Raw genomic sequence first — 23605 nt, forward strand, 5'->3', positions numbered from 1 at the left:
GTGTCTGGGTTTTATGTTGGTGACATGTTTAAATGATGGGCGTCAAAGGTTAAGGCAGCATGCCTAAAAAGACCAACATAGACAAATTGTTCAACAGGAGTTGGTCTTGTTAGCATTCTGTCTAAGCTCCGCCCCACAGCTACCTGGCAATAGCCAGGCTTGCCTGACTCACTATGAGAGGGGCTGCTTGCTACCTCTGCTCTCTTCCTTCCTTTGTTCTCTCTTGTCTTCTTGTTCCTGCTCTATCCTCTCCTCACTACTCCCCTCTCTCTACACGTGCTCTCGGCCAGCCTCTATTCCTCTACTCTCTCTGCCTTTCTCTGTCTCTAATACCCTCTTAACTCCCTTCCTCATTCCCTGAGTAAACTCTATTCTATACTATACCCATGGGCCTGCGGGGGCACCCCACACCTGACTACACAGCCACCAAAACATATTCCTTCTTTCCTTTATCTTTTTATAACACACAATAGGTTTAACTTCACAGAATTATATCCTGCCTTCAAAGAGCTGAGGGTTATATCCTCAGTTTTCTTTTTCTTTTGTCTCCTACACTTGTTTGCACTTCACAAATACATATATAAATGCACAGAAAGGGCTGGGCATAGAGTTGTAATCTTAGCACTCAGGAGGTCAAGGAAGACTTCGAGCGAGTTCTAGGCCAGCCTGTGCTATACATAGCAAGATTTTCAATAAAATAATAACAGCACAAAGGTAGATCTCAACTTAAGATTTTGTTTGCAAAGCCGGACAGTGGTGGTACATGGCTTTAATCCCAGCATTTGGGAGACAGAGGTAGGTGGATTTCTGAGTTCGAGGCCAGCCTGGTCTACAGAGTAAGTTCCAGGGCAGCCAGGGCTATTCAGAGAAACCCTGTCTTGAAAAACCGAAAAAAGAAAAAAAAAAAAAAAAAAAAAGGGTTTTGTTTGCAAGCTGTGCAAACACGAGACAGCTAACATCTGAGCTCATCATCTCGCTTGCGAGGTATAATCGCAACCTAATTCTGTTAGGCTCATTCGGGATCATTCGGGAACTTGTCCTTAGGGAAAGCAATGAGCCTTATCCCTAAGGAGTGCACCAGCATTTGACAGGTGCAGTCACTGCCGTCCTTTGGCTTCCTCTGGGCTGTGTCTGAAGACATGCCCTGACTTGTCAAGCCTGGTCCTGCTACATCCTGAGGATTCAACAAGCCCGCTCCAACGGCGTCATCCGTCCAGTTGGGAGAGCTTTGTTCGATTTTGAAATTTCTCGCCGGCTGCCAACTCTTCGGATTCTGGGACGGCCCCGCCCCTCGCCCGGGCCCCGCCCCTCCACACTCATTGGTCCGTTCAATCCACGCCGGCGCCGAGGCGCGCTCATTAAGCGATGGCAGAGTCCAGGAAACGCTGCCTCGGCAGGGCTGCGAGGAATCCCTTGCCGGTGGCCCGGGACCTGCAGCTGCCCCCGACCAGGCGAGACCAGCCGGCCTTCCGAGGTGAGCGACAGCACGGGGCCTCGGCCGCTAACTCTCTCTGAGAGCCCAGGCCGCTGCCGAGGCTAGCGCGTGGCCCGGCTCTTGCCGGGGCCAGCGGTTTATCTTCGGGGTCTGAGGGCGGGGGCGGGGCTGCCCGGACCCCCGACTGCGCCTGCGCGCGCGCTCTTTAGCTCGCGGTTCTCCTCCTATCTCTGTGCTTGTAATGTGGAGGTGAGGCTGGGACTGTTTGCATGATGTCCTGGACGTTTGGAAAAATGGAGTTGAATAGTCTGCAGCAAGAATGTGGAAAACTTCTGTAAGTTGGTCAGAATTTGGCGACTGGTATCACATCTCTCTACACAGTTTTTTCTGGATCCCTATATTGAAATGGTGTTCCCTGCAATTTTCACTCGATTAGGACATTTGATGCTATTTATTTATTTGGGAGGATGAACCTCAGAGCTTTGTATACGCTAGGCAAGTATTCTATCATTGAGCTATAGCCACAGCCCAGACAATTTATTCTTATTGTAGAGCAGTTGTCAGCATTATTCTGGCCAAATTTGTGTCGACTAGACACAAGCAACAGTCCTAAGAGGAGGGAACCTAAACTGAGAAGATGTTTCCACAAGATCAGGCAGGCTGTAGGCCAGCCTGTAGGGCAACCTTCTTAATTAGTGATTGATGGGAGAGGGAGGGCCTAGCCCATTGTGGGCGGTGCCACCCCTGGGCTAGTGGTCTTGAGTGCTATTTAAAAAACAAACAAAACAAAAACCAGGCAGAGTAAGCCTTGTTAACAGTCCTTCATGACCACCAAGTTCCTGCCCTAACTGCTTTTGATGATGAACTAACTGTACTATGGGAATGTGAGTAAATGAACCCTTTCTTCCCCAAGTTGCCTTTGGTGAGGGTGTTTTCATCACAGTAATAGTAAGCCTAAAACAGCACCTTGCATGTAATTCCTGATTAATGGGATCATTTGTCTAAATTGAGAAATTTCCTATTGTGTTGTTATAGAAATAATCTCTTTTCCCAGGGAGGAGTCACTTCATACCCTTAGTGGTTACTCTTTAAAGCTCTTTAGTAGCAGTTGTCTGCTGTGGCTAACACCCAAGGAAGAGCCAGCCCTGAATACAAGATTTCAATGGCTTTATAAACACTTTAGACTGGTGCTTTCTTGTCGTTTTGGTTTTTGTTGTTGTTTTGAGACAGGGTTTCTCTGTAGCTCTAGCTGCTTGGAACTTGATCTGTAGACCAGGCTGGCCTTGAACTCAAGGAGAATGTCTGCGTCCGCTTCCTGAGGTAGGCTTGTGCATTTTACACTACTCTCATCCTTAAATCTCTTTTAGATCCCAGCCCCAGGTTACACTTTGAACAATTTAAACAGAAAAAAAAAAAATCACTGGCAATAATTCTAACATCTTTGCTGTGTTGACCTTCCACCTGACCAAGTGGCCAGACTTAATAATAGTCCCCCATCTCTGGGAGGAGGCTTTCCTGGTCTGGTGTGCATACTAGGAGACAGGAGCAGTAGACTCTGGCGAGTCTTATTTCCCCATGCATCCTTATTTGGTAATGAGGTTATTGTGCAACTCACTGTGACCACTCTCACAGTAGGTCCCATCAAACCTGACGTGCAAGTGTCTGGTCAGTTTAACCCATTTTATTTACTTGAACATTGAATTCTCCCTAACTAGTTTGCTTGGTTTTTAAATGTACCTATTTTGAACAGTATTTTATATTAAACTGCCTTTGCATTGCTTGTTTAGTTTTGAAATATATTACAGAAGATTATATAATGTGGGATATAAATTGGTCTCTCGCTCCCATCTTGTCTCTGTAAATGAATTATATTTGTACTTAGTGTGACTACAAACACAATTCTGGACACATAAAATATATTTAATTACTTTCTTATTTTTTATCTTACTTTGAGACAGCCTTTCTACATAGCCCTGAATGTCCTGATCTACTAGGCAGACCAGGCTGGCCTTGAATTCACAAACCTCCACTTGCCTCTGCCCCCAGCGCTATGATTAAAGGCATATGTTATCACCCCAGATTACCTTTGTTTTAACAGTTTATAATAAATTGGCAACTCTCACAAGATTAGGGTTTTGTAAGCTAAGGTGATTTATCTCTGGTAAGACTTCTGAGCCTTAAAAATGACAGTTTCTGGCCAGGCAGTGGTGGTACACACCTTTAATCCCAGCACTTGGGAGGCAGAGGCAGGCGGATTTCTGAGTTCGAGGCCAGCCTGGTCTACAGAGTGAGTTCCAGGACAGCCAGAGCTACACAGAGAAACCCTGTCTCAAAAAACCAAAAAAAAAAAAAAAAAAAAAAAAAAAGGCAGCTTCTAAACTGAAGCTCTTTTAAATACCAAGGTACTACACTTTATGTGATAAGTTCAGTCCATGGAGAAACTGGGAACTTCATTATCCTGTATAGTATAGTTTTACAAAGTCTAAGTCAATTTCTAAGCTCTTTTATATTAAGTAGCTCATTTTATCACAAGTGTAATTATAGTGGAGAACTGGAGGATTGGTTGTCACAAGAAGACCTAAGAATAACAGGTGTACACTTAATTCTGACCACAGTTTCTCCAGATGTTTAAAGCTTAACAAAGTTAGCAGAGACACACAGGACAAGACATGCATGTCTCAGTCAGCTTTTGTTAGCATGAGTAGGCCCCTTATCCACAGGAGCAGTCACTGTAACCATCGAGTATACTGTCTTTAAGTCATCCTGTTAGCGAGAGTTAGCTTTTGTTACCCTGTATCCTTAGGAGCAGTCACTGTAACCATTGAGTATACTGTCTAAGCCATCCTTTACAAGTCCCCTTGAACATAGTCAGACCTACTCTGACTTTGCTTTAAGCTTTTATGGTTTTGTCTCTTTTTATTTATCTAATTTATTCTATCTGAAAGAATTTAACCTTTTCTTTTATTGTCTCACTGATCCTGAGAGAGACTTAGAGAGAGCAAGAATCTTGAATGAGAGAACATTCTGTATAAATGAGAACAAACCAAGCGGGTAGAGGACTCAGAGAGCTAAACTTCCAGGATGGTAGTTTTAGATGGTAAACTATTTTTATAGTCCCAGAAACATGCAGCTGTCTTAACCTTTACATATGAATCACCTTGACTAAACAATTTAAACACTGTAAGCATCCAGCTGGGCGCGGTGGTGCACACCTTTAAATCCTAGCACTTGGGAGGCAGAGGCAGGCAGGCAGGCTAGCCTGGTCTAGCAAGAGAGTTCCAGGATAGCCAGAGCTACGCAGAAAAACCCTGTATTGAAAAGAAACAAGCAAAAAATTAAATAACCGTAACAAATAAATTTATCATTCACTATAAGAAATTTCCCTAAAAGAGGTGTATATATGTGTGTGTGTATCTGTTTTCCCCTGGGCTTCTATCCACTAAGTATAGCAACTTTCCCAAGCTACATAAGTGCCCCCCCAACCCCCCAGTTTTTCCCAGTCCTTATACACAATCTCTAGAAACCTTGAGGCCTCGTGCAGTTGGGCCTGGATACTCAGGAGAGGGTACACTGGCCTTGCCTGTCTCCTCCTTGTAGGGATATTAACATTTAACAAGCCCAGCTGTGATTATTTTAATAGACACAGCTGGAGCTCTGAAGATGGCCATTGTCTAGCTAGAATGTATTATGCACCATCACTTTAATAAAGGAAAGTTGATTCCAAATTACACACATAGAGTAATGCAATAAATGAATACTACCTGTGAACAAGCATACCGTTAAGACATTAGGCCCTGTCAGTCTCCAGGCAAACCTTACAGAAAACATAAGACAGTCTTTGTGACCTACATAGTATATAGAGGCTTAATTTCATGTGTCCATCCTCTAACAGAATGTGGCTGAGGGGGCTCTGTGTGCTGGAGTTACGATTGAGAGACCCTCCCCAGGTGTACGTTTCCCACTATCTGCTTTATTATAGGCACCTCTATACCATGAGCTAAGTAATAATAGTAGCCTCTTTTGGGCATTATTTACCTTTTACCTGTCCTCAAGCACACAATGACTTTTTTCCTGGGCTGTTCTGTTCCTGTCACAGAGTCAGGGGCCAGCCTGAAATGGGCAGGCCAAATCTCACTTCCAGAGCCAGTTTGGGACTTTCCCAACATTACCCATACCCAAGCAGTTTGGGACTTTTCCAACATTACCCATACCCAAATTGTTTCTCTCTAAGACGGAGGAAGCCGGTGATCTGCATACCCATAAGGAGTTTGTGGGTGTCTGTAGATGCGGACAGACACTGAGAAAACCTGAGTATGAAGACATCAAATTACAGGTCTTGATTATACAGAATATAATGATTCTATGATGCAGGAAGAGCTTGGTTCCTCTGTGGGTCAAACCTCTAGTTTATTTTTCCCGTTTGGCTCTTTTAAGCTTATAGGTATTATAACCTATTAAACCATAAAAAACAGACATCGAAGGGACCTCAGGAAACATTGTCATCCCCCCACCCCCATGTCGTTATAGCTGAAAAGTGGGAACAAAACCAAAAGAGTATCTAGGGTTGGTAAGGCAGACCACAGGTATAAGCAGAGGAGTCAGTACCAAGAGCAGAAAGACACTCTCAGAGGAAGCAGGCGTGGAGATGCAGTGCAAAGAGTGAGTTTAGACCTTCAGTCTCCCTTTGGAGACCACAGCCGAAGGGTTTTACAGCACAGAAAAACTGGCTGGCCAGGATGCCTGGGGTCTTGGCCAGTGTTTATCCCAGGCAGGGCTCAGTGGAGAAGACTATATGGGCCACTGGAGTAACCTGCCAAAGGAGCCTTTCCTTTCTTTAAAAAACCCAGAGCCATTTTCTTGTTCTGAGCAAGAATCAAAACTCCTTCCTCTTTATGAAAGGAGGAGCCCTACGTTTTAATTGCACCTTTTGTGTCAGATGCACACACACACACAGAGAGAGAGAGAGAGAGAGAGAGCGAGCGAGCGAGCGAGCGCAGAGCCAAGCCGAGCCAGCAGCTCTAATCTGGGAGCACAGAGGGAGCAGGCTTCAGGATGAAAGTGGAGTCTGGTTTATATGGCACAGTCCAGCTGAACAGGCAGCTAATTTCTCAAAGAAAGTTCTTCCTCTGCTTGGGGAGAAAGGGGGTCTCTGCAGGAGACTTCTCCTGACTGCCAAACAGGCAGGACCTTCACTTACACTGACAATCCAAGGTTACACCATTCCCTCCCACCGTTTTCTTAATGGGAAACCTTCTTGTCAGCTCTCCTAGGAAGCTTCCTTAGGGCTTGTTCTGAGCCCTCTCTCCCCTATGGGGTGGGGCCTGGTTGAGACCTGGGGGCCAGTCTTGCCATTTTACCTTATCCTGCTGGTTTCCTGTGAGCTTTTCTTGTCTCTGAATGAGCCTGGACCATTGATGAGAGTGGAGAGTTTGGAGTGCCCTCAGCGGAAGTACTAGAAACTGGTTGGGGGCACTCTTTGCAGGACTCCTCTCCAGCCATGTGAACCTTTCGAGCAGCTCAGAGGCACCAGCTCTGTAGGTCACACTGGGAACCTCCCTGCTTTCCCAGAGAGAAGTCGCTCCACGCCTGACTTAGGGACTAATGAAGGAAATGCTCTTTAACAGCACTTGTCCAGCTCTGGCTGATGTCCAAAGGAGAAGTGGCTTTGAAGAGAAGATTTCAATAGCTTACATACACTGTAGGCTAGTGGATTTTATATATGCTGCCATTAAATCTGGTTCAGGTCTTGGCTCCAGGTTACACTTTGAGCAATTAAGAGACTATGTGTTTGGCCAGTTAGGCAGATGGGAGATTGATATAGCAAAGATATGGCTAGAACTATTTAAGTACGTTTTTTTTTCTTCTTTTTCTCAAATAGTTGTTACTGAGGGTCCTCTTGCCCACCTGACAGAATTACGGTTTTACTGATAAGAGCACAAGGTACTTTGTAGAAGACCAGGACTTTGTAAGATTTAATGTGTCCTAAGCAAATCCATTAGCAAATACTTATAACATCAATTCTATTAATTTGAATTTCCTCTTCATCAATATTAATATAAAAGCACTATCTCAGAATAATTTTTCCAAGAAAAATAACCTTTTACTCTGCCATAGTTGATGTTTTAACTAAAGTTGATTTTGTTGCTCTTTCCTCTCTAGAACAAAGAAAACAAAAACTCAAGGAATATCTATTAATACGAAAAACAGTGTTTCCATACAAACAAGAAAATCAGATATCCAGGTGAGGTCAAGTTTAATTCAGTTCTGGAGAATTACATTAGAGTTGTGCACTAAGAACCTAACATTCACCTCATTTGTAATTTTTTTTTTTTGGTTTTTCGAGACAGGGTTTCTCTGTGTAGCCCTGGCTGTCCTGGAACTCACTTTGTAGACCAGGCTGGCCTCGAACTCAGAAATCCGCCTGCCTCTGCCTCCCGAGTGCTGGGATTAAAGGCGTGCGCCACCACGCCCAGCTCATTTGTAATTTTTACTTCCTACTAACCACTTTTAACTTTAAAATGAAATGATTTTTAACACTTAACCCAGTTATGATTCCAGATGTTATCATTTTCAACATGCGATGTTTAAAAGTATTAAGAGGTCTGGAAATGTATTTTAGTAGTAGAATGCCTGCTACCCTTCAGCACCACAAAGAAACAGTATTATGGCATTATTCCCTCTCTTTTGGTATCCGGTCTTCAAAGTTGTGGTGTGAGTCAACACTTTGGGCACATCTCGGTTTGTACCAGCAGCTGCTGTATGTGGGTGATGCACTTGATCATCATTTTGCACATATGTTTAGACTCTTAAAGGGAAGCAATTCATTTTTGTACACCTATTGTGTATGTGTATTCAAGGTACTGTACACATGTGCAGGCCAAAGTAGCCTTCAGGCGTGTCGGCTCTGTGAATCAAATTGTGGCAGTCACCTGCATCTGCTGAGCCATCACGGGTCCAAGAGGAAAGAGTTTTAGAGCAAAGTGTATGTATATGTACTGAAATACTGACTTAGGAGCTATGCTGTGCTGTCAACATCGGTGTTTGGTTTTGAATGCATTCTAAACACTGAAGTTTCAAACTTGAGTTTCTTCTGTCCCCAAGTATAGATCATGGGTTGGTACCACTGCAGCTGAGATGGATAATTCCATGTGTCTTTCAGGCTACAGTGCCCAGTTGTTTGGTAAAACAGTAGGCTAGATGTTGCAGTAAAAGAATCTTTTAAGGCTTGGTGTGGTGTCACATGCTTTTAATCCCAGCACTCAGCTGAAGCCGGAGGATCTGTGTACTTGAAAGGCAGCCTGGTCTACAGAGCTGATTTCTAAAGAGAGACCCCGTCTCAACAAACAAAAGCAAAACTAAACAAAGAGCCTTTCAGGTGTGACTAGTACTTGAGTCAGTGACTTTTGAGGACACCAGGTGGCCCTCTGTGTGTGTAGATTTCATCAATAGAAAAGCAGTGTTTGAGGATATTAATTTTACTTTGTAGTTGGTAGGAATTAAAGTTTTATTAGTTATAGAAATAACAGATTTTGTCAGTTCTACCAAATAACACTATATTCACATTTTAGCATACGCTGAATTTGTGACTCTGTTTTGGAATTACTCTAGTGTCTAAATGACAATATTTTATTTCCTACCTTGTTTTTTTTTTTTTTTTTTTTTTTTTTGGTTTTTCAAGACAGGGTTTCTCTGTTTAGCCCTGGCTGTCCTGGAACTCACTTTGTAGACCAGGCTGGCCTCGAACTCAGAAATCCACCTGCCTCTGCCTCCCAAGTGCTGGAATTAAAGGCGTGCGCCACCACCGCCCGGCTTGATTTTTTAATTAAGCAATTTTTTTATTAGAGATTTCTTCATTTACATTCCTACCTTGATTTTTATACATAATTGGTATCATTTTTCTAAGGGTAGTCAGATATTATACTAGTCTATAGCTAAAAAAAAAGAAAATTGGGCTGAGACTTTTAAACCCATCTTTTTACTCCACTAACTATATTTTGCTTAGAATAACCAAATCTTAATTCATTTCTTGCTTTAATTTACAGTTTAAGATCCTGGGGCCTTGAATGACCTCAATAAATAATAAAATATTATTAGATATTCTCTTGCCTCTTCCCTGAAAGCACATTTCCTTTGTACAGAAATAATTTTTTTCTTTTAATTAATAGAGATCAGAAAATGATAACATCTGAGGATCGGGTCCAAGAAGGGAAAAAAGTTGTGAAACTCAAAACAGAAGTGGTAAGATACATGTCTAGCCCTCAGACCTTCTGATACTCTTTATGAAGAAATGGATTCTGAGATACTGATTTCTTTTAACTCTTCTAGGCTGATAAGGAAAATATTGAAAGTACAGTTGAGAAAAACTGCATTCCATTAAAAGCTGGAGAAGTAACCAGCTCAGAAATACATAATTCGAAGGATAATGTTCAAGCTGTGCCGTTATTATCAACAAGAGATGATTTGCCAGGTCAGACTGTGACATTAGACCAGGCATGTCACCATAAAGACAATAAAAAGATGCAACTGACTACAGAGAAGCCCAAACAAGACACTAATGTGTCTAAAAAGCGAGTGCTTGGCTATTATCATGGCCAGATTGTTCAGTCCAAGATTAATTCGTTTAGAAAGCTTCCCAGTGTCAAAGGCGAGAGTCTTACAACAACCAAGAAACTTCCCCCTACTGTGTCTAAAGCCAGGAAGGCTCAGTGTGAGCCTGTGAACACCGTCAGCGTAAGAGCCTCAAATACAGCTGCTGCCACCAAGTCTGCAGACACTAAACCTGTGAGCACTACGTCAAAGGACACACTTGTGCGACCACCTATCCGAAGCCTCCACAGTAGTTCCCACGGAGCTGCGAAACAGGGCCTCAGCAGGCCCCTTGCCAATGTCACAGTCAGAAAAGGGTTGCTTGAAACGGAGTCACATCGACCAGAACCAGTTGGGTCTGTTGTCAAAGCCAGTTCTTCTCAGGACACAAAAAGAGACAAGGCCCCATCAAGAAGCATAGCATGTAAAGATGCAGCCAGGACTGATCCGTCTAATACCAGACTGATGGTAAAGTCAAAAGATACTGACCAGCGCAGATCCACGATCGCAGGAGCAAGTGTTCATAGATCAGCTCAGCTCAAGGACGCCACCGCAGAGAGGAAGTGAGTGGATGAAGCTCACTTTGTTTGCTTAGTTTTCAGTAGAATATCACTTGTGGATTTAGCTTTGTAACTTCCTTGAACGTATTAGAATTTCTTTAATTTATTATTTTCTGCCTCACAGGCAAATTTATGTATGGAACCAGAAGACCAAAAAGTTATGTGTTTAAGTGTGGTGTACTGGTTGCTTTTGATTTCAGCTGGACAATTAAGAACAGTTGAGAAATACTTATAATTTATTCACTTAAAAACCTAATCTTGGCTTCTTTTGGGGGAGGTGTTATTTTTTATTTTCTTTATATGCGTGAGAGCATTGGCTCCTCTGGAAGTGGAGTTACAGGGGGTTGTGAGCCTCTTGATGTTGGTGTGAGGAACCAAGCCTGGGTCCTTTGGCAAGAGCAGTAAGCACTCTTAACCTCTTAGCCATCTCCCCAGTTCTAATATATCTATCTAATCTTGCTATGTCTCTGCAGACAGATATGCTCCAGCAGTTTAGAATGATGGATAGACTTGAGGTTGTTGTGATTTGTGTATGGGTGGTTTATGTGCATGTATGTCTTTGTACCATGTGTGTTCCTGGTGCCCACGGAGGCCAGAAGAGGGCGTCAGATCCTCTGGAACTGGAGTTAGAAATGGTTGTAATGCACCCTGAGGTGCTGGGAATCAAGCCAGGGTCCTCTGGAAGAGTGGTGGTGCTGCTGCGCTGTCTCTCCAGCCCAGATCTGAACTATATTTAATTATTCCACTTAGCAGGAAGCCACCATCAAAATCTAAGTTATGTCTATGTGCTGTTTCTGGTTGTAGAGCTCAGATGACCGAGTGGAGAACTGGCAAAGGAAAGGGGCTAAAACGACCTCCTCATTCAGTAGTCACCCAGGCTGAGCCAAAGGGGCAAACTGAAAACCCAGTTGGGTCCTTTTGGACTACCATGGCAGAAGAAGATGAGCAGAGATTATTTACTGAAAAAGTAAACAAAACTATTTCTGAATGCCTGAACCTTATTAATGAGGTACAGTCTTTTTTGTTTGTTTGTTTCTTTGTTTTTAATGTGTATGGCTGTTTTGTCTGTATTTATGTCCATGTGCATTCCTGGTACCTGTAGAGGCTAGAAAATGGTGCTAGATCATCTGGAACTGGAGTTAAAGATGGTTGTGAGCCACCATGTGTGTGCTGGGAATTGAACCCAGATCCTCTGGAAGAACAGCTAGTGCTCTTAAATGCTGAGCCATTTCTCCAGCCCTCTCGGTAGAGCCCTTATCTTTATACATTCTATGATTTAGAAATGTTTTAAGATTTGTTGTTGTTATTTTACTTATGTGCTGAGATGTTTATGTGTGCCACACATGCACAGATGGCAGCAGCGGCTGGAAGGTGTTGGGTCCACTGACTGTGGAGGTTCTGGTCAGTTGTGAGCTGCCCAGCCTGGGTGGTAAGAACCACCAACTCGGATCCTGTGGTAGAACATCAAGTACTCTCGACTGCTGAGTCATGTTTCCAGATCCTCCTGTCAGCCTTTTATATTGCTCACTGTTCTTGACTATAGTCAGATTATTGTTTATAGTTTGTAGCTCACATTTTATTTCTTGGTATTTTAGGGATGCCCAAAAGAAGAAATTTTGGCTACATTGAATGACCTGATTCATAATATTCCAGATGCCAAAAAACTTGTTAAATATTGGATATGTCTTGTACGTATTGAACCAATCACAAGTCCTATTGAAAATATTATCTCAATCTATGAGAAGGCCATTCTGGCAGGAGCTCAGGTAAGATCAAAATGCACTGATCTTCAGTTTTACAGTGCCAACAATTCCAAATTCTTTTGGAGCACATCATTGTGCAGTTTGATCCGATTGTGATTTTATGTATGGTCCTGATGGCTATTTAAAGGAAACAAGAGGACTTGGTGAAGTTCAGTGGGAGAGCAGGGGCAGATGGTAGCAGCAGAAACAGTGAAGGCTGCAAGGACTGCATTATGCTTTTCAACTTCCTAAAACTTTTCATCTGTGTACCGAGGGTTATAAGACTTTAGAAAGTAGATATCAGCTGAAATATAAATTTAATGAAACTGAGAATATTTTAGCACAAAATATCCTCCTGTGCATGTCCCATAATGGAACAGAAAGGATATTACAAAAAGTAAACTATGGCCCTGGTGCAGTGATACAAAAGTGTGAGCCAAGGCAAAGGCAGAAATTGTAGCGTAAAGACAGAGATGATACCGAGGCAGAGATTCGGGAACAAGAAGCAAAATTAGCCATGAAATTGAAAATAGGATTGATTGTTCTAGAACTGAATTCTGAAACTAGGACTATGAACTAGGGCTTCTATTTTTAAATATTCTTACATTAGCAAGCATGGTGGCTTTGAGGAACATAGTGATGCTTTTATCTTCTATCAGGTAGTACAGTTTGAACAAATGAAATATGCTGGGTTGACAAGCTCAAAATATTCAGAGAGATGGCTCAGCAGTTAAGAACATGGATTGCTCTTCCAGAGATCCTGAGTTCAATTCCCAGCAACTGCATGGTTGCTTACAACCATCTATGTGATCTGATGACCTCTTCTGGCATGCAGGTGTACATGCAGAGTACTCATACATACATATAAATTAATTTAAAAAAGATAATCATGCCGGGCAGTGGTGGTGCGTGCCTTTAATCCCAGCACTTGGGAGGCAGAGGCAGGAGGATTTCTGAGTTTGAGGCCAGCCTGGTCTGCAGAGTGAATTCCAGGACAGCCAGGACTACACAGAGAAACCCTGTCTCGAAATAAAAAAAAAAAAGAAGAAGAAGAAGAAGAAGAAGGAGAAGGGGAACAAGGAAGAAGAAGGAAGAAGAAGAAGAAAAAAAGATATTCAAATATGAAGTTAATAGTGTGAGACACAAAATACAACTAGAACTTAATTTTTCAAAAGAGCTTGTTAGATAATATGATCAGCTATTGAATATATGATAGGATTCCATCTATTACTTTTGTTTGTATTGAGCAAGTATTAGTTATCAAAGACCTAAAAATTAGGGGAATTTTGTTGTTGTTATTGAAATTCTGTCCTTTAAGTTCATTTTCTTATTCTATTAAGTTGAAAGATAACCATTTTCAATCTTAACAATAAATGCTTATCTTAAAATAGGAAAATTCTTCTAATATTTTTTATTTATATAACCTAATTTTTCACCATGTAAATTTCTTTCTTTGTTAAAAACATTTTTAAAATTTAAGCCTATTGAAGAGATGCGTCATATAATCATAGATATTCTAACAACGAAGAATCAAGAAAAAGTCAATTTGGGTAAGTTTTCAGATGGCTTGTGATTTTACTAAAATGTACTGATTCGGTTTCCCTTTTGTCTCATTTAACTTTTTTGTTTACATAAGGTCTTCTCCATGTACTTCTGTTTACCTGCTTCTGAAATGCAATACATGTCTATCTTATGTAGACGTTTAAAGCCAGATGTGATAGCTCACACCTGTAATCCTGACAGTTTTGGGAGGCTAAGCTAGGGGGATTGTTAAGGCTGTCCTGAATGAGTAAGGCCCTGTCTTGAAAGAGAAGAATTGGCATCCTAGCTCTTGGCTGCTGAAGCAGGAGGATCGTGGGTTCAGGCCAGCCTAGGTTATGTAGAATGAGACCCTGTCTGAAAAAACTAGTTCAAAATTCCCATCGACCACTGAGTATGGAAAGTTTCTTTCTGGGCCTTAGATTTCTGTCTTAAAAGTGGAGCACCACAGGGCCAGTGATACTATGGTTTTAATCACAGCATATCAGTTTTCATTGTTTGTTTGTTTGTCTTTCTTTCTTTCTTTCTTTCTTTCTTTCTTTCTTTCCTTCCTTCCTTCCTTCACAAATATTTTTAAGGTTTACTTATTTATTTTCTGTATATGAGTACACACCAGAAAAGGGCATCGGATCCCCTTATTGGTGGTTGTGAACAACCATGTGGTTGCTGGAAATTGAACTTAGGAAGAGCAGTGTTCTTAACCATTGAGCCATCTTTCCAGCCCTTTCTTTCCTCTTCTTTTCTTTTCTTATTTTTTCTTTTCTTTTTAATGAGGCTATTTAATGAGATAATCAGTAAAGACCTTTTAGCTTATCCGTTCTGGACTCTAGAAAGTTTGTATATTGATAAAGTTTCAAAGTTGTAGAATAAATTAATTAGACATATTCAAAAAAGAAAGAAAATTGATTGCTAGAAATAGTAGTTAAGTTCCGGTAATCCCAGTGCTGTGGGAGACTGAGGCTAGAGGATTCCACATTTGAAGGTTGATTATATAGTAAGACACTCAATCGGCTTTAATATTCACAGATGTAAATCAAGTGCAAAACTTGAAATAAAAGCAGTGATCATACTGAACTATAAGTGTGTTGTGTAAGTTTCTGATTACTATGCAAGATTTAAAAAGTTCAGTTCATTAGGGTTAATATGCTAATGACATAGTAATGTAGTCGTCAGTTTGACCAGGAGGTCACATTGTTTTCTATTGGAGTGGTTAATTCAGCGTCATTTGAGAGCCTACTAATATATGTAACAAATACACAGATTTTCTGAAGTCTTGCTTGTAATTCTTACTGGCTCTATAGGTGTCATTTACATTGAATTCAGTTTCTCATTTTTCCCCTTAGTAGAATATTAGTGTATTTTAAGCAGATAAATTATTAGTATTTAGATAGAGAAAAGCTACCATAAAGCTTTTATGTCCTGAAATTTATAATAATCAAATATAAAATTGATTTTACTGATCAAAGTGAATTCTACATGAAAAGACCTCACATGGGAAATACAAGACATACTAACTGAGAAAATGCTGATAATAGATACTGTAAGTCTCTCAGGTACGCCAAGCTCATTCACTTGGAGCTGAGCACACGATGTTCTTCCTAAGCCCGATCCTTTTATTCTTTTCAGTAAGTGTTGATCGTGGGAGAATCTTGCTGGTGATTTTTTTTTTTTTTAAATTTAGACTTATTTATTACTTTATTGAGTCTTTTGCCTGCACGTATATATGTGCACCAAGTGCATGCCTGCTACCCGTGAAGGTCAGAAGAGCGGAGAATCCCCTGGAACTGGAATTAGAGTCATGTGGAGGCCGGGGGATCGAACCTGGTTCCTCTGCTAGAGCAAGTGCTCTAACTGCTGAGCCGTCTTTCCAGCTCTTCGGCATGATGTTTTTCTTGAATAACCTGTATTTTACAGTCTTTCTACTTCTCTGTTCCTAGCCAATCAGTTTCAGTTTAACTTTCTAGGTATCCCTTAGATCATTTAATTTCCATTCTTTCCATCTTTACTTCACATACTACACGGTGGTTCGGATCACCTTTGCTCTCTCCTGCCCTGTAGCACTAGTTTTCTAATTTGAGTTGCCTGCTCCTTTAAAATCATCTCAGCACTACAGGCCGGACAACCTGCTGTTCTCTTGTCAGCCTCTGGCTTTGTCTCTCTTCTGTGTTATTGAGATTTTCTCCTTTCCCTTGTTTTAGTTAGGGGTTCTGTTGCTATGTAAAACCCAAAAGTAACTTGGGGAGAAAAGGGTTTATTTCAGCTTACAGTTGTGCAGCACAGATCATCACTGAGGGAAGTCAGGGCAGGAACTCAAGCAGAGAAGGAGCTGATGCAGAGATAGGAGGAGTGCTGCTTACTGGCTTGCTCTCCCTGGTTTGCTTAGCCTGCTTTCTTATATCATCCAGGACCATCCACCCAAGGGGACAGCACACCCTATAGGATGGGGCCAACACATCAATCGTTAATTAAGACAATGCCCCATAGGCTTGCCACAGACCAATTTGGTGGGGGCATTTTCTCAGTTGAGGTTCCCTCTTCTCAAGTGACTCTAACCTATGTCAGGTTGACATAAAACTAGCCTAGTTCGTTCCTTTTTATAGGTTCTAGCTACCCTTTGTTCTTACTTATACTGTTTTATCTCATTTAATAGTTAATTGTTCTTCAACTGTGTCTTTCCTGGCATACTCTTAAGAACTGGAGTGGTTCCATTCTTTTTGGTTTTTCAAGACAGGGTTTCTCTGTGTAGCCCTGGCTGTCCTGGAACTCACTCTATAGACCAGGCTGGCCTCGAACTCAGAAATCCGCCTGTCTCTGCCTCCCAAGTGCTGGGATTAAAGGCGTGCACCACCACTGCCCGGCCCATTCTTAAATTTTTATCTCTGCACATGGGATATTACATATCTGCTAAATTGTTGGCAGAAGTATGTACATAGGAGACATAATGATTAGACAATGTAGTTTGGTTCTGTCATTTTGACATTTTGTTTAAATAGTTTAAATCTTCAATTTTTCTATAGGAGAAAATATTGAGGAGGCTCATGCAACCAAGGAACCTATCCAAGAAGTAAATGTTGACGCTAATGTAGGGTCAGGAAAACCAGGAGAGGAGAATGCACATCATGGCAAAGTTGAGGTTTATGAAGATGATCAAGACAACAAAATAAAAGATCCGGATTTAACAACTCCGGACTCAAAAACTGAAGCAGGTTGCATAATTCGGTATAATGTATCTTCTACACCTCGGCTGCAAAGGTAAGTGTTTAAAATGGATGCTATCTGTCTTCATGCTCCAGGGGTGATGCTAAGGGTCAGACTCAGAGCCCTGAATATGATGGCTCCTGGGTAAGTACATCACACTGGGAGACTGTGGCTGGCAGGTTGCTGTGGCTCAAAATCTAACCCAAACCACCCTGTTTCAGAGAGGATGAGAAAAGGCCATTGGGACACCTGACCGTTTCATTTATTACATGGGCTTTGTTCTTAACCGCATGGTGTCACTTTGCAAAAGCTAGCCTTGTTTCCCACCACATGCAGTCTGTACCACCCACAGCTTTTTCCAGGCATTGCTTTACATACATTTTTTGAGACTTATTTTGATGTATGTGGGTGTACCTGTATGTGTGTCTTTGTACCACATGAATGACATGCCAACAGAAGCCAGAAGAGAGTGTGGAATTTTCCCAAGACTGGAGTGAACAGTTTGAGCTGCTATGTGGGGGCTGAGATTCAAGCCTGGGTCCTTCCCCCCAGGCATTTTTCAATGTTAAGACATCTTAGGGTTAATAGCTAGAGGGCTTGGAATTAACAAATCAGACTTTAGAGGTACTCAAGTGTCCACATAATACAGATTGTAACAACAAATGCACTTCTAGGGACTTGGAGTACCTCTCCCTTTCTAAAGACAGTCTGTCTGGCACATGGGTCCCTCATAGAAGTACGTTATGAGAAACTGCAAAAGTGTAAGACAAATTTGAACATGCTTTTGAATAATTTTGTGGTTTTTTTTTTCAGTATGAAAAAGATGCAACATAATAAAAATTCCACACTTAAAGAATTAAAGTTCCTGACACCAGTGAGACGCTCACGACGCATTCAAGACAAGACTTCACGACTGCCAGACATGTTAAAAGACCACGACCCCTCTGTGTCTTCCCTGGAGCAGTTGTCTGAGCTGGGAGGGGATGCTTTTGTCTGCCGCCCTAATGCAGCACTGGGCCCTCTGTTCTTTGAGACAGACGTAGCAGAAGAGGAATAGGAGTCCCGAGTCCTGAGCAGTTATGGTTGTGGTACTCCTGTGGCCGTGCATGTGTACAACTTTATCGTCGGTCTGAAGTTGTCCGCATGCCTAAGTATGGTACAGGTGAACTCCACTAGCTTGTTTGTTGTGTTTTTAAAATATAATGTTGGTTGCTTCACTTTACTAATTACTTACAGTTAAAGAAGCAAAATCAGAAAATGTAGTCTATATAAATTTATATTTTTACATTGACTTTGTTCCTAATACGTTTATAATAAATATATATGTATGATGTTCCAGTGACATTTCATTGATTGACTTATTTGATGATGGAACTGACTTTAGGACCCTGCTGTGGGGCTATAGTCAGCTGCCTATGGCATTTATTTCAACAAATATGTTCCGGGGTCTCAGGATGTGCCCCCAGGAGAGTGCTTGCCTAATGTGCAAGGCTCTGGATGCAATCCTTAGCGCCACAAGAAAAACTGCTTTGTGAAATGTCACTTAACCACAGTAACCAAATTTAAACTGAGTTTTTGAAGTATATTGCTAAATTTGTATTACTTTTAGTTGTGATAAAATATACCTGACAGAAACAAATGAGAGTTATTTTTACCTAGTTTCTGAGTACAGTCCACCATGGTGAGGAAGGCCTGATGGAGGGAGGGATGGAGAGATGGATGGATTGGAGGGATGGATGGAGGGTACTGCTTTCCCGTGCTGGGTATAACTTCCCAGGCTCAGTAGTTATCCACTTCTGCCAGCCTTCAGAACAGTGCCTCAAGCTGGAGACCAGGCATTCTAAACATAAGCTTTAGGGATAACTCAGATTCAAACTGAGTGTTGGTGAGGTCTAGGGATGGAAAGCTTCCTGCCTGCGAAGCATGAACTGTGGATGATCTGCATGCTGGCCCGCCCATAACTCCATCCTTGGATGTTGTGGCTGAACTGTTCTCCACCTCAGGTAGTCTGTACCACGCCCACTTTCCCCCAGGTATCTTCTTTCTTTTGTTTAATTCCCCACCTTTGAGATTTATTTATTTTTATGTGCATGTATATCTATGTACCACATGAGTGCAGTACCCTCAGAAGCCAGAAGAGGGTGTGAGGCCCCTTGGAGAAACTGACAGTTGTAAGCTGCCACAGGGAGCTGGGAATTGAACCTGGATCTGTCCTTCCCTCCAGGGATTTCCAAAACCAAGTCATTTTTGGTTGTCAAGCTAGTGGTTCACACACGTAATCCCAGCAGAGGTGGCAGACCTGTGCTTTCCAGGCTGGTCTAGCCTTCGTAATGGAAACTATCCAAAAATAAAACAGATGGGGAGACAGCATAGTGAATATCGGCATCAGTTGATGGACAGAGCCCCAAGACACAACAGCCCCAGCAAAGAATCAAGAGTCCCAAATGTCGACAGTGCTGCAGCTGAGGAACCCTGATAGATTCCTCTCCTCTCTCAATGCTACTTAGTGACTTACTTGCCAGTCACACTGCCTGATAAACCGCCTATTCCAGCAATTGACTTGTAGGTTTCCAGTGTCCCCTTCACAGTTCCCTTTCTACCCTGCCTCCCCCCCCCCTCAGGGTCCAGTTCCCTGCTTCCCTGCTGTACATTTGACTGTAGCCTGGTTGGCCATTGGACCCTCTGCCTAACATCTTGGAGGTGTCTGGGTCTGCTGTGCTGTGATCTGAATTTCTTCTACAAACATTAGTTCCATCTGGGATCAGTAGGGAAGAGGAGAAGGGGAGGGTGAGGTGAACAGTTTCGTCAGTTGAGGTCAGATTTTGGTCTTATTCCTGCCTTTTGTTCCTTTATTCTGCACCCCTAAATGTTAACACTTGAGACATAGTCCTGGATTGCCTACCAGGAACTTGCTCTGTAAACTAGATTGGCGTCCAATTCTGGATCTTCCTGCCTCAGCTTTCCGAAGGGATTACAGACATCCTACCACGTCCTGGTACAACTAGAATCTTAATAACTTTCCACTATTTCCGGGAAGAAATACACATTTCAGAATGAGATGTGGATTTCCTGGGGTGGTGCACTATTTTGTTTTTCACTTTTTCCAAGGTCATACAGTAAATGCTAGCAGTGTCCCTGTGGAATTTATGTTTGTGGTCTGTCTGCCTAATCTGGAGCAATAACTCAAATTACTGGGGGCACCGGTTCAAAACGTTAGCAATATTCTACCGCAAGGTGGCAAAACAGCTTTAAAACAGCTCTTTTGGGCTCAGCTACTCAGAGAACAGCGCCTAGGGCCAGACCTCAACAGTTTCCTCTGCCCACAACTAGGGACACGCCCACGCCCCGCCCACTCCTCAGGCCCCGCAAGGAGCGGAGAAGCGCCGCGCGCCGCTGGGAGGTGGGTGAAGGGAGCGGTACGGGCGGGCCGCGGTGGAGAGAGGAGCGGGTGGAGCCTCTTGGCGGGGCCCCTAGGCCGCCGGTCGGCGCCCGTCCGCTGCGGGGCGACGGCCAAATGTGGGCGCATCACTGAGCCACCGCAGGCTGTGCGCCCGGGTCGCTGAGCTCGGTGCGCGCATGCGCGCCGGAGACTGCTCGTGCGGCTGAAGCGGAGCAGTTTCGGGTGGGTGGGTCTCCAGGGTGTGTGTCCTGGGATCTCTGTCTAAACTGACCCCGCTTCTGGGCACTTGCAAATCACTTTAGGCTCTTTTAAACAATTAGTTTATCTTTATTAAAGGCGTATTTGTTTATAAACACTGGAAGGAACCATCCGCTTTCGCCACACCTAGTGTAATAAGGCTTGTGTTTATGGGTGTAATACTGAATATCAAACACATGGAGATTAAAAATACTAACTTGATTTTTCAGTCAAGGAAAGCCTGGTTGCTCTTCAGTCATTTTGATAGCATAGGTAAAAGTCCTCAGGCACCAGGAACAGGAAAAAAGCAATTGAAACCAGAGACCACTTAAGACCCGTGTGAAGACCAGTGTGAAGGTCTTGGTTGTTTTCTTCTAGGTTTTTATTGGGGGGAGGGGAGAGGTGGGGGGACGGCCCCCATTTGTAGTCCTGGCTGGCTTGGAACCCATGGTGTGAACTAGTTGACTTTGGACTTAGCAGTGGTTACAGGCTGTGATTCACCAACTTCTGCCTCCTGAGTGTCATAGGTCTGTTACTTGTGTCTGGGTGTGTTCAAATGCCTCACTCCTGGAAACACTGTGTTGGATTTGGTTATATGGAGGATTTATTGCTATAGTCTCCTGGTAACTCTGTGATAGACTGGAAAGCAAACTGGAAGGCACAGTCTATTTGTTTGGCTAGTTTTTGAGACAGTGTCTCACCATGAACCCCTGGCTGGCCTGAGACCCATGGCAATCATCTTGCCTCTGCCTCTTTTTTTTTTTTTTTTTTTGTTTTGTTTTGTTTTGAGACAGGGTTTCTCTGTATAGGCCTGGCTGTCCTGGAACTCACTTTGTAGACCAGGCTGGCCTTGAACTCAGAAATCCGACTACCTCTGACTCCCAAGTGCTGGGATTAAAGGAGTGCACCACCAAGCCCGGCTTTGCCTCTGCCTCTTAAGTGCTAATCTTACAGGTGTTGACAACCTGACCCCAGCTACGGACTAGAAGTTTTGCAGGTCGATGTTTGCACTACATCTTGTGCTCTACATTTTCAGCTTGTGAGTTTAAATAAATAAATAACAATTTATCTTTGTGAAAGAAAAAAAATCAAGTAATTCATGCCAGTATTTTTCCTGTGATGAAAAAAGTGTATGACTTCTAAGTGTAGGCTTCTCCCACAACTTCTATCCCACCCGTGTAGTCCAGGGTCTTTAACATGTTAGGCAAGCAGCTACCTCGGGTCTTCCCGAAGACTGTGCTTCTTGTGTAGTTACTACTTGTATATATAGCTTATGTGCCAGAAAAAGTGTATTAAAAATCCTGCTGCTTTTGTGGAGGAGACATGGGAGTCAGACTGTGTTTAAATATCCATTTTGAATCCTAAGAAACTCCAGCTCAGTGGATCCAACATGGAGTGTGTCTTCTCTGTTTCACCCCACCCAGCCACTCTCCAATGCAATCAATCAATCAATCATTAAACGAAGGCTGTATATATGACTCCAAGGCCTTACCTTTCCATCTGAGAATCATTATGTCGTTCAGTTCATACCAGAATCTTGCCTCTTCCATATTTGTTCCCCGTAAATGTGTCGTTGACAATAGGTTAATTCCCCAAGGTCATCTCGCCCCTCCATTTTACCGTTACACCCTCATCTTCCCTACTGTTGATCTGGTCCCTGTGTACCTTTTTCATGCAGTCCATTAGTGCTGTGACCCCAAAGAGCGACTTTTCTGCTATGCAGATATGACTGTGCTGTTCTCTAACACCAATCAGAGACAGACCATTAATTACCCTGAAGATAAAAACTCAGCAGCAACATTTGGCTTACAGTGGTCAACAGATAAATCTATCTGTGTACCAGCCTGTCACAGGCCAATTTCATCTACTCAGCTGAACTCAGCATCCATCATGCCTTCCACCTTGACCACTCCATGTCTCCTTTTTGTGTAAGGCACGTGTGACAGCCTTTCATATTGGTGGAGTGTGCTCACTGTGTAGGTGATTTTGTTGTCATGCTTGCATACGTTAAACTTTATTGGTAATTACATGATTGTGTCTTTTAAGGCCCTGGCAGACATGTGGTTTTTGACACAAGATTAGATTTTTTAAAAATCACTGCTAAAATACAACACACATGTTGCCTAACTTCATCCCTGAAAGACCTTGTTTTGGCAAATTCAATTTTAAGCATGGCTTTTCAACAGGATATAAAAGGTGAGTATAGCTACTTTTGAATTAACTCTGCATTTAAAAGTGGATTCCCAAACAACTCTGTCTTCTTAATATAGCTTGGGAGAGCCAGCAGTGACCATAAGGGTAGAGCCCAGCTGTGGCTGCCCGGCATGGACGACTACACAGTCCTGAGAGTGATTGGCCAGGGCTCCTTCGGCAGGGCTCTTTTGGTTCTGCAGGAAAGCAGCAATCAGACATTTGCCATGAAGGAAATCAGACTGCTCAAGGTAACGGCTAACGTTTAGTTCACGTTAAAAATGAGCATACATCCTAGGTAGAGAGAAGGGTCTTGGGCTTTGATGTGTCAGTTACCCTTCCTGTAAACATGCGACCAGTTTATTTGTGAGCGTGATGTGTTTCTTTTTAGAGAGATTTATTTATTTTATGTATGTGAGTACTTTATTGCTTCATATCCCATTACAAGTGGTTTGTAAATCACCACGTGGTGGCTGGGAATTGAACACAGGCCATCTGGAAGACCAGTTAGTGCTCTTCAACCACTGAGCCATCTCTCCAGCCCCTGAGCTTGATGTATTTTATGTGGTTCTTAGGCTAGTAAAATTAACAGAGAAATAGTCAAAAGTCCTGACTAGTCTCCGTGGTAACAGTTGTATAGCATTGTGAACAGCCTGCTGAAAGTGGCCAGGTACAGTACCAAGGATAAAAGAACATAAATGTAGTGAAGAGCTGAGCT

At 42.7% G+C, this 23605-nt stretch overlaps 2 protein-coding genes across 5 annotated transcripts in view; both read left to right on the plus strand.

Moving 5' to 3' along the window:
* Positions 1-961: 961 nt before the first annotated feature.
* Ckap2 (cytoskeleton associated protein 2) lies at positions 962-18601 on the plus strand. The gene is made up of 9 exons (XM_085844107.1): positions 962-1474; positions 7595-7676; positions 9601-9673; positions 9761-10584; positions 11386-11590; positions 12177-12347; positions 13804-13873; positions 16880-17114; positions 17874-18601. The coding sequence occupies exons 1-9, from the start codon at positions 1366-1368 to the stop codon at positions 18115-18117; spliced, it is 2013 nt and encodes a 670-aa protein (XP_085700233.1). The 5' UTR covers positions 962-1365; the 3' UTR covers positions 18118-18601.
* Positions 18602-20413: 1812 nt separating this feature from the next.
* Positions 20414-23605, plus strand: part of Nek3 (NIMA related kinase 3) — a 34308-nt gene continuing 31116 nt past the window's right edge. For 3 of the 4 annotated variants that reach the window (XM_085844108.1, XM_085844109.1, XM_085844111.1), the window contains exons 1-2: positions 20414-20460; positions 22968-23138. In XM_085844108.1, the coding sequence (XP_085700234.1) occupies positions 23022-23138 (117 nt within the window). In that variant the 5' untranslated portion in view covers positions 20414-20460; positions 22968-23021. Of the gene's footprint in view, positions 20461-22967; positions 23139-23605 lie in introns of those variants that run through there. The other variant, XM_085844110.1, reaches the window with a different exon arrangement.

This window comes from Mus caroli, unplaced genomic scaffold (genome assembly GCF_978045245.1).
Source record: "Mus caroli unplaced genomic scaffold, Mus_caroli_1 scaffold_10, whole genome shotgun sequence".
Classification (NCBI taxonomy): Eukaryota; Metazoa; Chordata; class Mammalia; order Rodentia; family Muridae; genus Mus; species Mus caroli.

Bases quoted from the DNA above. Each gene is read 5' to 3' on its own strand.
- Ckap2 (XM_085844107.1), top strand. From the start codon at position 1,366: ATGGCAGAGTCCAGGAAACGCTGCCTCGGCAGGGCTGCGAGGAATCCC. The intron at 1,475-7,594 runs GTGAGCGACAGC...TTTCCTCTCTAG, and splicing joins AGACCAGCCGGCCTTCCGAG to AACAAAGAAAACAAAAACTC. The intron at 12,348-13,803 runs GTAAGATCAAAA...TTAAAATTTAAG, and splicing joins CCATTCTGGCAGGAGCTCAG to CCTATTGAAGAGATGCGTCA.